The 13,976-nt window shown below is 40.4% G+C and overlaps 1 protein-coding gene across 1 annotated transcript in view; it reads left to right on the top strand.

Annotated features, from left to right (window-relative positions):
- The window catches only part of BARD1 (BRCA1 associated RING domain 1), a 78,511-nt gene extending 64,751 nt beyond the window's left edge, over nt 1–13,760 (top strand). Inside the window, exons 10-11 of the mRNA XM_090044935.1 lie at nt 11,384–11,481; nt 12,213–13,760. Coding sequence (XP_089901061.1) covers nt 11,384–11,481; nt 12,213–12,545 — 431 coding nt within the window. The 3' untranslated portion in view covers nt 12,546–13,760. The remainder of the gene's footprint in view (nt 1–11,383; nt 11,482–12,212) is intronic.
- Nucleotides 13,761–13,976: the final 216 nt, after the last annotated feature.

Below are 13,976 nucleotides of genomic sequence, written 5' to 3'. Positions count from 1 at the left end.
CTGAAGTTAATGTTTCTGTGGTACGTCTTATAGATTCTAGAGCTTGAGTTTATCAAAGCTATTCACAGCCTGAGCAGGAGGTCTACAAATTTTCCACATGTACAGGCTAGGTATCCTCTTTTCCATTTCAGTATTTTATTGGTCATGTGATTCAGAAACTAATATGTGTTAATAGCAGCAATAAAGGACTGTTTCTTCCATCAATTGAGCACAAGGGAAATGATGCGCATTTCAGAGGTGAGATTAAAAACTTGTGAGAATTTTATTTTTCAGTCATATTTCTAAAATTGAGAAAATAAACTTTGCTTATATAGAAATCTTTGTCCCGTAAGTATTTTAATATATATTTTGTTGTTGTTGAGCTTTATTTAATATGTTATTAAAGCACTGATTAGTACACTCCTGGCTGCTAATGTTCACAGCTTAGTAAGCAACATACTTTTTAAAAGCAAGTGATTCTCTCCCTAGTGGGAAATTGTTAGTAATAACTCATGGGGTCTGATGCAGCTAAGTGTCTATAATTAACAACACCGCTCCATCTGTTCCCACCAGTCTGTTATTAGTCTTCTTCGGAATCATTACAAGTTAAAGATTGTTATAACAAATAATTGGACTCCTGCTGATGGAACATTTGTCTAGGAAAAAAGGGTTTTTGCTTTTCTTTCCTTTTCATACTTTTTCTTATTTATCGTGGCTTCTTGTCTTCTCTTTGGTTAATTCCACTTAAAGCATGGCATAAAAACAAACTTTTAAGAAGTGTGCATTTGCTCTGGCTTATTTCTGTTAATGCTACATCTGTATCAAAACCAGTGCAAATAAAGGACAAAGTTAAAGACACAAGTCATGATGTCAAAGAAAAAGCTTGCTCCAAAAGTCACCACATCAGTGGAAAAACTTCAGCACTGTGCCTTGGACCCCTGGTACATGTTCATTTAAGGGTGCCAAAGGATCTGATCTCTGATTGCAACAATTGTGCCCCCTGCCATGCAATACGTGCATGGCCCTTTCTACGTGCCAGTATAGATGAGCTTGAGATTCATAATCCTAGGCTCCTCCTGGAAGTGGAAAGCTAGGTACCTACAGCTAGGAATACATCACTGCCGGTATGAGACCATGGCGTAGTCTCAAAACCTGGCCCAACAATAAGCTGATTGTCAGCTCTGGACATGTTTAATTTTTAAAGTTCCATGCAAGCCAACCATTAAAATGTTCTGTGTTATATGTTTATATTACTGGTTTGCCATGTTAAGGCTCCTTAAATTGGGTACATGTATAGCACCCTTGCCATTTTATGCTATGATTATTAGCACCTTAACTGTGGCATAAATGTAAAGTGTAGAGGGACATAGTGCTTAGACATGTGTTGCTCTTTATTTAGAAAAAAAAAATATGAGTAACTTCTTTAGAAATTACATATATGGCCCAAACAAGTTTGACCATGTCACTTAAAAAATAAAAGAAGAAAAAAAGGACTTTATATGGCACAGCTTGCAAAAATTTGATTTCATTAAAAAGAAATGTGGATTTTTTGCTACCTCTTCCATTAGAGCATATTTTCACTGTAACTTTAAGAAATAGTCTTTTCCATTTGCCTCTTTCTATGTCATGATGCATAATTTGATTTTATATATATATATATATATATATAAAAAAAATAAATAAAAACCCAGGTTTATATATATTTATGCACATACACATACACCTATGCATATACATACACATGTACTTGACAGATGGCTCTCTCTACTTATCCCCAAAAAGATTTATCTTGGAAAACTCCTCTAACTGGGCCTGGATCCAGGGCCTCCAGTTCTACAAAAGGGCAGAAAACCTTGACAGGTATTGGACTTTCCTTTTGTCTTACGCTGGAAGATTAAGGTGACAGAACGAGAACACTGTGTATAAGAAAGTCTTCAAAAGAGGAAACAGTCCTTAAGACCAGTTGCCAACTTCATATTTTTTATCTATAACACATTATGAGTGATATATCCATTTTTAGAGCAGCCTAGAAAGCAGCTGAGACACGATTGTCACCCTGTTTCTTGCCTTTGGCCATATCTTTCATTGCTTGCATTATTTTATTGCCTTCATTATTTCTGAGACTGTAATAGAGCAGAATGTAGCATATCATTATCCTAGTAAGTTGAGGTTAAGATTCAAGTGATACTGCATTTCATCTTTGCTTTTTTCTAAATCAAAGAAGTAGAGATTGCTTTAAAAACAAGAGGATTCATTGGCTTTTCCTCCTCCTTTTTTTTTTTTTAAAAATGATTTTTTTCCTTCACTGTTTTGGAGATGAAAGTCGCCGTTTTTGTTACAAGGGATGCTTTTACCTCAAATGGTAAGCCAGAAATGTAGTAGATTATTCAAGTTAGGAGGCAAAAATTGATGATGGAGTTAGGTGTTTGTAAATTTCTTTCAATAAGCAGATTGCTTCAAAGTCTTGCTTTCCTGAACACGCACAGTTTTAGATGGTTCCTTTGCTTAGAGTCCTAAGACTCTTGCAATCAACACCTGAACATAAAACACAGACTTTTTTTTATCCCTAACCACAAACATCACTTTTTCAGACTATTAGGCTTTAGCTCTTTGTTCATTTCTGGGATGATTCTCTGCATCTCAGCCTGAGCTGCGTGTCTTCCATTCATGCAGATGTAAACTTGCTCAGAATAATCCCTAGAAAAGTCCTTCCCACTCAGATGATTCAAAATCCCTCCGCACCCTTGTATTTACCTTTGAGCCTAAAGCCTTGTTTCAGCCACTTGCTTCCATGAAGGAGTGTGGTGACTTCTTGGAGCACTCTTTAAAGAACAGTAGCTAAACCCTATAGATTAAAGAAGGTTTAAATGCATGTGTTGGGGTATATAGTTCCATTTCACCAATCAGGTATGTGTCTCTTCACAAAATATCATTTTAAAGTTACTTTAACTAGATCTTTTTTAACTAAAGATTAAAACATAAATGCTTTGGTGAAGGTTGTTTTCAATCTAGAATCCCTCCTTTCTTTCTCTGTCAGTGCACATAAAGTTACATTCTTCTCACTTGCTACTGCAGTTAAGTTTCATTAAGGTCAATAAGACAATAAGGTTTGTAGAACTGTCTTCACTTTATACATTTTACAAATAGCCGTTTCTTAACTTCTGATTTCTGGAAACATAAAAGTTTAGGAACAAAGATAAACTAGTCACAACATTGAGGCAAGAAGTGCATTAGGAATTTGAGCAGCCTGGTTCACATGTACAGGGAAGTGAGAGAGGATGGGACGAAACTAAAGGGGAAATGATTCAGGTAGGTGACAAGGAGCAGCGTTAGCAAGAGGCCTAACAACTCACTAATAGAAGTCAAAGATTTTCCTTCTTCCAGACACGATGTGCCATTCACATGCTAGCTCAGAAGTTTTGTTATTTAACCATTCTTAGGACTCCAGCCAGGGTTCTTGTGCTCAACACATGGAAAAAATAATCTTTTCTTCCCTCAGAGCATACAACTTTTTAATGGATTACAAATGCAAAATAAAGTGATTAGGATGGTTTTGTCAGAGATAACTCTACCTTGAGCAGAGGGCTGGACTAGATTACTTCATGAGGTCTGTTCTAACCCTACTTTCCTGACATCTTAAAACAGTAGTAGCTATTTTTTCCAGTGGAATTTTTTTAAACAGTATGTCCTTACATCTTTGCATTTAGATGCCTTTATACGTTATCTGAGGTGAATAATCAAATACCTTGTGCACCAATACAAGTCTTCATCAGCCACTCCATATAATTAGTGCAACCCTGGCATGGGTTACTCTAGCAAGCAGTGTAATCCATCTGAAGTGGAGGAAGGTGGGAAATGAGTCTTGTTGGTACAAACTGGTATCCTTTTGTGCGGGTAACATTAAGAAAATTTAGTTCCTGTGACTTTCCCTTTTTTTGTGAAAAGGGGTGATCCTTCCTCTTTTGGGGAAAAAGAAAATATTGAAGCAGAGGTGTCCAAGACCTGACCTGCAGAGCTGTGTCATCCAGCCCGCGGGGCTCCCTAGGAATCTGGAAGTTTGGCAGTGTCATGTGCAGTGGCTATTAATTTATGCGGCTCCTGGAGCCACAGTAAATAACACTGCTGCCACTTGTCCTACCGCAACATTTCTGGACTCATGGAGAGCCCTGCAGACTGGATCTGATGCATGGATCTGTCTCATCTGGCCTCCAGGGCTGCCCATTGGGCTGGAAATGTAGTGGGAAGAATGGCAGCTGTTATGACTCCAGAGGCTGCAACAATGAATGCTTCTGTCGGATTCCAGCCTGGTGGGCCAGGTGACACAGCTTTGCACTTTGAACCATCCCTGTCTTCTGGATCTGAGCCATGGACCAACAATACACCACTCATTTGACCCATGTAGCCAGACGTAATGAGCACCATTGTGTAAAGGAATAAACCTGACCACCCAGAAAACTGACATGTCCATAGCTCTGTCACAGTAGTGATGGAATGAATCAGAATTATTTTTGAAAAAGGTTCTTCTTTGCAGAAATTCAGTACTTTATAATGTGATGATGAGCAATCACTTGCAAACAAGTAAGATTGTCTTCCAAGGATCTTAAGAGTGAGTCCACAGGTGGCTCCATAGTCCAATTCTAAATCCACATGTCTTGTCGTAGTGAGGACAAGTGTTTCCAGGAGTGTAAAGCTTTTTAGGTTTACATGCAAACAGTGTATAGGCAGCCAGTTTAGAGTATAAGAATCTTGTAGAACTGCACTGTATCTTTTGCATCTTACTTGCAAGTCTGCAAGTTTCAACAAGCATGTAGCCTATCTCACTAGCATCAGTCTATCCCATCCCTCCCATTTTAATCCACCATTACTGCCCTTCAGTGATGGCGATTAGAAAGTTCCTTCAATAATTCATTCTGGTCCTCACAAAGTTATTATTTCTGGTCACTGAAATTTTATTCATTGCACTCCAGGGAAGTTGTGCCTTTCTGTTTCATTTCTTGTAACACTTAGGTGTTTCATTAAATGAAATGGCACATTTCACAAAACAGGAAGGAGGACATAACTTTGTTTTTAAACACAATTTGTCATTAGCATGTTGAACTTACAGCCATAAAATAAAATAGAGGCTAAGAAGTTAGTAGCTTTAGAAATGGATAATATGAGTATCAACAGTTAATAGTTGACTTGTATGGTAAAAGCAGACAGGTTTAAGTATTCACAATTCTTTTTTTTTTTTAATGACAGGGTTTGGAAGAAACTTCCACTACAGTCAGATTATTCCATAATTATTCATTTTTGGCTTTCTTACACCTTTCTTTGAAGCATCTGCTATTTGCTGCTGTCAAGATACCCTGTTGGTCCACCGTTCTGGTCTTGTATGGCATGCCAATATTCACCTCAGTTCCATATTAACTTCTGTCTCTCTCTCTTTGCTGTTACCTTCTCTGTATTATCTGCCTCTCTTCCAGGTTGTGATATTCTTACTGCCTATTAGTTGTGCTGTTGACAGTAAAATGACATGTAGTATTTTGAAGTCTAAAGCATCAGCCAGCCTTTCATCGCAGCCGAGAATTCTAGCAATTTTCACTTTGCTACAGACAGGAACAAAGTAGAGGGTTAGAGGGAGACTGAAAGACAAGTGTCTGACAAGAATCCCAAGACACATGGCTCCATAAAACTGTCCAGATCTGAATTGTAGTCAGATGTCACAAGACCCACAAGTTAGAATAAATTCTACTTAGGCATCATTATGCAAAAGATTGTATCCAGTACTGGAAGCTTGCTATTGTATCATCACCAAGAAACTTGTTAGGGTTTATGTCACTCCAGAAAAGAATGCATAGCCCTGGCAAAGCCAGCTTTTTGGAAATGTGTCTGATTGTTTCATCTTGGGTGTAAGTTCTTGGTGCATAGAACTTACTGTCCTACTTTGACGTGTACAATAAAGTAAATAATTTGCCACTCCAAAAGGAATGCAAATAACAGCAAATTATCCAGTAGCAACTAATTCTCAGGAGTTGATAGTGGGGTGGAAATTGGAACAAGAGCCAATTAAAAGAAAGTGACAGATTATCCCATAGATGACAACTTACTTTATAACTGTTAAGATTCATTTTTTGTGTGTCCTTTGCTAAATAAGGCAAGTTTAGGTTAGCATTTTATAGACCTGTTGCATACATGAGAGAACATGCATGTTTTTATCATTCTGGAAATACGTAGTACTAATTCTTAGAAAATTTCTAACTTTCACATTACTATATCCTAATCAAAATGACAACTCTGAATCTGTTTTTCTGCTACCTGGCTTAAATGTCACAGTAGCTGCAGTATAATTTTACACCCCCCTCCACCCCGCAAATATATATTCAGCAGTGTAAAATGGGAAGGTATATGTATACAGAGCAGACTTAATGTATTCTGTATTTTCTGCTGAAACACATTTTACTGACAATAGGCACTTTCATGATTTGAAGTTTTAGCTGTCCTCAGGAAAGTAACTCTCAGACAAGGCATCTTAAGTTTCCCTTATTCATTTTGTCAAATTTGTTCCATCTACCACTGTCAGAATGAAAATCTCAGGTTATGATATATCCAGCTTGTGTCAGTTCACCTTCCTCAGCAAAGATCTTAGAACCTGAACTTTGCTAGCAGCTTAAAATGTAGCTTGTTCTCCAACAGACTTGTGTTCCACAGCTTCTGACAATAGTCCAAATGAGGATTTATTAATAACTTCACTAAGAAAGATGTGCAGTTGTCAATCTGTTTTTTTCACCAAGCAACTTTATGGAAAATGAAAGCCAGGGGAAGGCAAAATACAGCCTATGGGCCACATCCAGTCCACAGAGGGCCTTTGTCCGCCTGCAGAGGGACTCTCGTTCTCACCTGGCCCAGGCACTGTCCAGCTGTGATATGTTGTGCTGCCCCCTGGGCACACAGTGGGACTGGGATGGCTCTGTGGTTGAACTGCCTTTGTAGGCATCCCAGGCAGTGGCAGTTCCTTCCAGCAGCTGCCACTGCTGGCCCCAGCACCAGTGGGGAACTGCATGCATAGCCCCACCCAGCCTGCCCCATGCCTGCTCTGGACTTGCCCGTGCTGAGCAGTGGTGCCAGCCGGGCAAAAACTGTTCCTTGGCATAGGGGAAGAGCAGCTCCCTCCCACTCAGCACTGCCAGACCCTTCCTGCTGCAGCCACCCAGACCCTAGGCAAGGCTGCCCTTCTTCTGAACTGTGCTGCCACCATTCCCCTGCTGCTCAGCAGGTGGCGGTGACAGCAATGGAAACACAGGGCAACCCAGCGCAGGGTCCAGGCCACTACAGCAGAAAGGGCCTGGCAGCAGCAAGGCAGGGGGCCACTTTTCCCCTGCATCAAGAATCAGTTTCTGCCTGGCAGCCACTGCTGCTGCCTCTGCTCAGCACTAGTGAGTCCAGAGCAGGCGTGGGGCAGGCCAGGTCAGGGCTGTACACATGGGTCCCCACCAGTACCATGGGACTGGGGCCAGCAGCAGCAGCAGCCGCCAACAGGTGCCAGCACCTGGTAGTCCAGTTCAGTCTAGAAAGGCCAGTCAAGCTCGCAGAGCCATTGCCCCAGCCCCACTGTGTGCCCAAGGGGTGGCAGGACATGCACCACAGGCAGGCATTGTAGGGCAGGTAGGGGGCAGGCCAGGTCAGGGCTGTATGCACGGGTTCCTGGGTGGTCTGCCCCCACCAGGGTGACTCTGACAGTGGGTGCATGGGGCAGGGACTGGGCTGCGTACGCTGTTGGCAGTGGTGGGGAGGCACCCCAGGGCACATGGGCTCTGGGCTTTTGCAGGTGCTGACTAACTCAGGTCAGTGCATGTAGGGGGCTGCCATACCCACAAACCCTCCCCTGCAAACCCCACAACTACACCCGCCCCCACAAACAATCACCGCACCCACCCACACCCTCCCCTATATCTCTCCCCACATGCACCCCCCCACATACACACACACCCTTGTGCCTCTGGGGGAAGCCCTGCTCACTGCTACATGCACACAGCCCACCACACATGCACCCACCCTCCACCATGCCCACCCTCCTCCTCCACAAAGCCCATACCCACCTATACACACACGTCCCCACAAACACCCCCCTCACATCCACATATTCCCCCATACCTTTCTCCACATACACATACAGCCCCACCACCCCTCAACACCCCCCACAAGATACAAGAGTAAGACCTCATTTTGATGTATGTAATCACCTCTATATACAAAGCACATATGCATACATGTAAGGACAAAATATTTTTTTAAATAAAATTAAAACATTATTGTCGAAGTTTGATTATGTGTGTGTGTATGTATATTTATTTATTTATTTATTTTCAGTTCCAAGATGACAAAAGCCCTTCCGAGAAGGAGCACTTGTGGGGGCAGGGGGAGGGACTTCCAGTCGCAGTGGTCAGGGGTCTGGGGGCTGGACTTCTGGTCCCAAGATAGCAGCCAGGGGGCGGGGCTAGCCTTGTGGCCATCAACAGCTCACCTAAACTTGTTAAGCAGTGCTCCAGCTGAAATAATTGCCTACCCCTGATATAAACTGATGCTTAAATAATAATTTTGATGTCTTTTTCCAGAAGTTCTGAGTAACTAAGAGGAGCAGATGCTTTTCTGGGAGGTGTTTGTATGCAGTACTTCCAAAAATCAAATCACATATTTCTAAATGAAACCCCTTTTCATTTATATGGGATAATACAGGCAACTCCCGCTTAGCACTCTTAATTGTTTCCTGAAAAAATTAGTGTTAAGTGAAACCAAAAGCATTTGACAATCCAAGATGGCGATGGCAAGTGTTTTTAATGGCGCAATATGATGACTGTGAGTGTTATAACGAAACTTGCTGAGTGCTAAGTGAAATCAGGTATCAATTTAAAATGAGTGTTTTAGCGAAACAGTGCAAAGCGAGACGGCCTTAAGCGGAGCTTGTCTGCATAAGAGCTTGTAACATGGTTATAAGTCAAACAGTGCACTTGGTGTGTCGCTAATGAAGGAACATATTGTGAGGATTAGTGCCTTTCCTCTCCATGCTGGCATTATTGCACTTGTGCAAGGGGGAGAGAGAACCCCGACCTTAAAAGCACAGGAAAGATGAAGTGATAGAAAGAAATCTTAAAATACAGTGGTTTTACAGTAGACAGACCACTTGTATATTGGTGGTACACAACCTGCTTAACTTGCAGCTAGTTGCCAAATTAAGTATGAGCCATTCATCTGTTTCATGTGACTTTTACCTCGGTTAGTGCTTATTCTCCACTTAACTAGAGCTCATCAGCTGTCCTGCACAGCTCTTTGCTGTGGCGCCAGTTACTTCACAAACCCTCACCTTAATGGGAGATTCGTCCTTGCAAAGTATCTGGGTTTTGCTGTAACTTCAAAGAGCTTTTAAAAAATTAAGTTTAGAGTTCTCAGACCTTTAGAAATTTTCTGCCGCAAGTGAATATATATGTAATTTTTCTTTTCCAGAGAATAACTAGCTTTGCACCTTCTTTTAATTTTGTACAACATTTAGCAGGAATCTACCAAAAGAATTGAGCCTAGCAGTCATTGGGATTCATGCTGGAATACAGAAAACATAATAATGTGACACTGAACTAGGCCTGAAGAACTTTTTACCTTTTAATTACCCATAGGTCAGAGGACAGTTTGCAGTCACAAAGGTGGCCAGTTCAGACAAGCATGGACGTTTGGTTCTCTGGGGACAAGTAGCAGCAATGTATCTTGTGCCACAGCTACTTTGTCCCTGGAGAACGCCCGTGCCATGCATACTTTGGCACACGGCAAATTACCGGGGGGGGGGCAGTAGGAACGGCTGGTACCAGTACTGTGCTGGGCCTAGCAGCCTTACCTGGGGTTATGGGAGCCTCCCGGTGATCCTGCCAAGTGGAGGCTGGTTGGCAGCTGCAGCGTGGCTCCGGGCAGCTTAGCTCCGCTTTTCATCAGTGCACTCTGCCTGAGCTTGTGCTGCTCCGTTTTTTTTTTTTTCCCACAAGATTTTTTTGCCCCTGGGTATCCAGGGGTCAAAAAACCGCATGGAAAAAAAAATGGAGCAACACATGCATGGGCAGTGTGCCCTTGCAATGCGGAGAACAGCTGACTGTGCGGTATATGGCGCTGAAGACATGTTTGCGACACTACGTACTGCACAGCCAAGCTTGTCTGGGCACATCCAATAATTGTGATGTCTTATTTATTATTTGCTGCCCATAAACAACTAAGTTGTTGGATTTTTATTAACTTTTTGAAAATTAAAATAACACAAAACCTGAATGATCATTTCAAAAAGGAAAGACAATGGTCTTTCGGCAGTGCAGTCAGGCTTTCAGGATTCCCCAGGGTCAGCGCAGACTGGAAATCTTAACTACCTAAGAGCTTAAAAACACCACCCATCCCCTTCATTTAAGCACCTTCATGTAATATCCGTTTACAGTAGTAAATTACCCTGTAGATTTTATATGACCTCTTTCTCTTCTCTGTTAAAGGTAAACGCTGTTTATGTAGAGCTGAACTTTTCTACCTCTTTTTCTTTGAGTTCTGTTAGTTCAGGATTGTGGGGAGGTGGAGAGATTTGGGTAGGGATAAGTGGCTTGGCTAGAAGACAGACAGTGTTGTGAACTGCACTGAAGCACCACACTTTGGCTGTTTGCAGGTGTTAATCAAAGTTCTTTCAAAAGGTAACATTTGAAAGAACCAGAATTAAGCCAATTGGACCTTTTTGTTCCAATGCCATGTATACCTACTAACTGCCTTTTCTTTAAAATGGCAGCAGAATATGGTTGCTTGTATGAGTAATGCAATATAGAACCAATGTTTTACTGGCTTCATTTCAAGTACAAATAGGGCAAGTTTGCTGTCCCATTTTCAAATGATCAGCAGTTGAGTTTATACTCAAGTTTTAAAGTGTTGTTAGTGCCCAGTGGGAGAGGAAAGAGTTCACGTTCCCTAAATATTGTTTGCAGGCTGCTTCTAGACTCAGGAAGACAAAAGTGTATCAGTTTGTATTTGGAAGGAAAGGCCACATTAAAGGGAGAGTTTGACAGCGCTCTAGCTATAATATATAACAGTAAGATTTTATTTTCTATCTCTTGTCTTTCACAAACATTAATCATAAAACCTTTAAATGCAAGGCAAACATTTTTGAAAAAATTAACTAGCACTGTCATTTAGTTCTTGATGCTGTAAAGATTTCTGTTTAATGTCATGCCCTGCAAATAGTCTCTGTAAATTTAAACTAGTCTTTGGAGTACAGTCTTAAAATAACACAAAACCAGAATGATGATTTCAAAAAGGAAAGACAATGATCTTTTGGCAGTGCAGTCAGGCTTTCAGGATTCTTAAAATACTCCTCTAAACTGGCAGTAATAACACTTGCCTTTGGTCTTCGTTCCAGGGGTGAAAGCATGTCTGCAAAGCAGAGCTCAAGAAGAAGAGGAGAAGTATGAAATTTCTGGTGGTCCACAGAAAGGCAGACTCAATAGAATAAAATTGGTAGTTATTTCTTAAAACTATTTTTGAGTATTATTTGCTATATATACGTGTCTTTGCTGTACATGCAGATTAAATTGATTGCACAGGTGTTCAGATATCTGATCATTTGAACAGATGACTGAGGCAATTTCCAGAATCCATAAGGTAGCAATGATGGATTATATTGCCCTGCATTTCTGTAAACCTTCCTGAATTGTCAAAGAGATGTCTACTCTACATTTAGATAAGAAACTACATAAAACAAAAGGGCTGTAGCTTCTGCAAAAATTCCATTCCTTTTTCAGTTCCTGTTTGGAGTTACTTCCCATCTGAAAGTTGAAAATTATATATAGAAATTATTTATTCAGTCTTAGGTCTTTTCCACTATCTCCTTTCCACTGGAAGATCACTGGGGTTCAGTAGATTGGTGTTCTTGTGTAGTAGTATTAGTTACGTTGTGGTAGCACCTGGGAATCCCATTCACGGATCAGGACCACAATTGTACTGTTTATGCAGAAAAAGCGGAGAGGGTCCTTGCTACAAGAAGTTTACAATCTAACCTTTCAGTGACTGCCTTTGGTTAGAAGCATATTGAGCTTTCTAGAAACTAGTATAATAGTTTCTAGTACAATTTACCTCATTTTTCCTTGTACCACTCTAACTGATATTGGTTATTCAGTTCTACAGCATACGCTGAATTGTGAACTGCTAACTTACTTTTAACTATTTTATCCTTTTTTTCCCCCCCTTAGCTGCCTAAGTTGTTTGATGGTTGCTACTTCTATTTTCTGGGAACTTTCACCTGTCATCAGAAGAATGACCTTACAGAACTGGTTAAAGCAGGAGGTGGACAAATCCTCATCAGGCAGCCAAAGCCAGATAGTGACGTGACACAGAGCATCAACACAGTAGCCTACCATGCAGAACCGAGTTCTGACCAGAGCTTTTGTACTCAATATATAATCTATGATGTGTCTTCTAAATATAAACCAGAGAAAGTTCGTCAAGGCAAAGTCTGGATGGCCCCCTCCAGCTGGCTGATAGATTGTGTGATGTCATTTCAACTGTTGCCTGTCACAGTATGATTCTCTTTCTTCAGCATTAGTGAGGCCCTAAAGGGAATGTTGAGCCTTTTAAGCACTTGGACAACACAGCTTTAAATGCAAGGATGCTCAGAAATGAACGCGAAAGTTTTCTAATTTAAATGAAAGACTTAAGAGATCATGGTGAATTGTTGAATTTTTGAACAAACGAACTAAGAACGAACACAGAAAGGATAGTGGGAGAAGATGTACTTTTTTCACTTGACAGAGATACTTTTTAAAATTATTTATAGTTCAGCATACTAGTGACAGCTGTATTTTGCAGTTAAGCATATTTTGTAATATGAGAACTTAGACTACACTTACTCATTTATGTAAAAACTTCAAAGGGGGTAAAAAGTTACCGTGTGTGCAAACTGTAAATTAGTAAGATTTTGAAAAACAAGATCTAATGTTAGCCTCCTAAATCTGTATTACTTCCTCTCCCTGATTTTCCTGAGACCAGTGACCGCTGGTAGTGTGCCTCAGCCCTTTTGACTATTGGGTATCTGAATACAACTGAGGACTCTAATTTTAAACTCCTTGCTAGATTTTTCAGAAACAGCTATATTATTTAGGACTAGTCTCATTGAAAGCCCAGGATTTGTGGCCCTAAGTCAATTAGGAGTGTGAGTGGTCCAAAAATACTTTATTTCATAACAAAATACAAGTCGGCATCCAAATTAATTCTACTCCCATACCTGTGTGTAATTAATGATTCCTAATAAAATAGCATCCAATTTAAGGCACTTTTTCTTGATTTTAAAAAGATTAATTCTTGTGTACAAATGACAACTAATCTTGCCGCCATGTTTCTCTAATAGCAAAACTAGTGGCGTTAAATGCAAATCATGCCTTTTAGGAAGTAAAGTTGTTTAAAATGTCTGTTGGCTACATCTCTATGAAGTACATATTTGTATATCTGTTGTAATCAACGTTTGCTTTCTTACTAAATCTTTTTTTTTCCCTTTCATATTTGGCTTGTGTTTAAATGTCTGTGATATTTTTTTTCCAGTGTGCTTTAATGTCTTGTATGCTATCAGATATAAAATGACTTTAATCCATGCGATTGTAATGATTGCTATACAGTGGGAGTGGGAGTTGTGATGTGAAGCTCTTGTGTTCATATTTTGGCTTGCTTGTAATAAAACAGTGCTAATCCTTTTTACATAATATTTTTATATAAGTTTACCTGCAGAATAAAATATATAACTCCCATATATATTTGAACAACTAAATGGAAATGAATTATTTGCATGCATTTTTGACAGAACAGTTAAGAACCACAGCAATCCTGCCTGTGGGAGCTGGCCTGGGCTGGCAGGGAAGAGAAAAGACAATGGATTCCTTTTGTGTAACCAATATTACTGGTAATTCTAGTACGACTTCTGCATCCTTCATAGAACTCTTCTGGGAATGTGCCTTTTTTTTTTT

The sequence above is a fragment of the Crocodylus siamensis genome, chromosome 4, assembly GCF_052110815.1.
Source record: "Crocodylus siamensis isolate JL-2025a chromosome 4, ASM5211081v1, whole genome shotgun sequence".
Classification (NCBI taxonomy): domain Eukaryota; kingdom Metazoa; phylum Chordata; order Crocodylia; family Crocodylidae; genus Crocodylus; species Crocodylus siamensis.
This window is presented reverse-complemented; position numbering and strand designations above follow the sequence as displayed.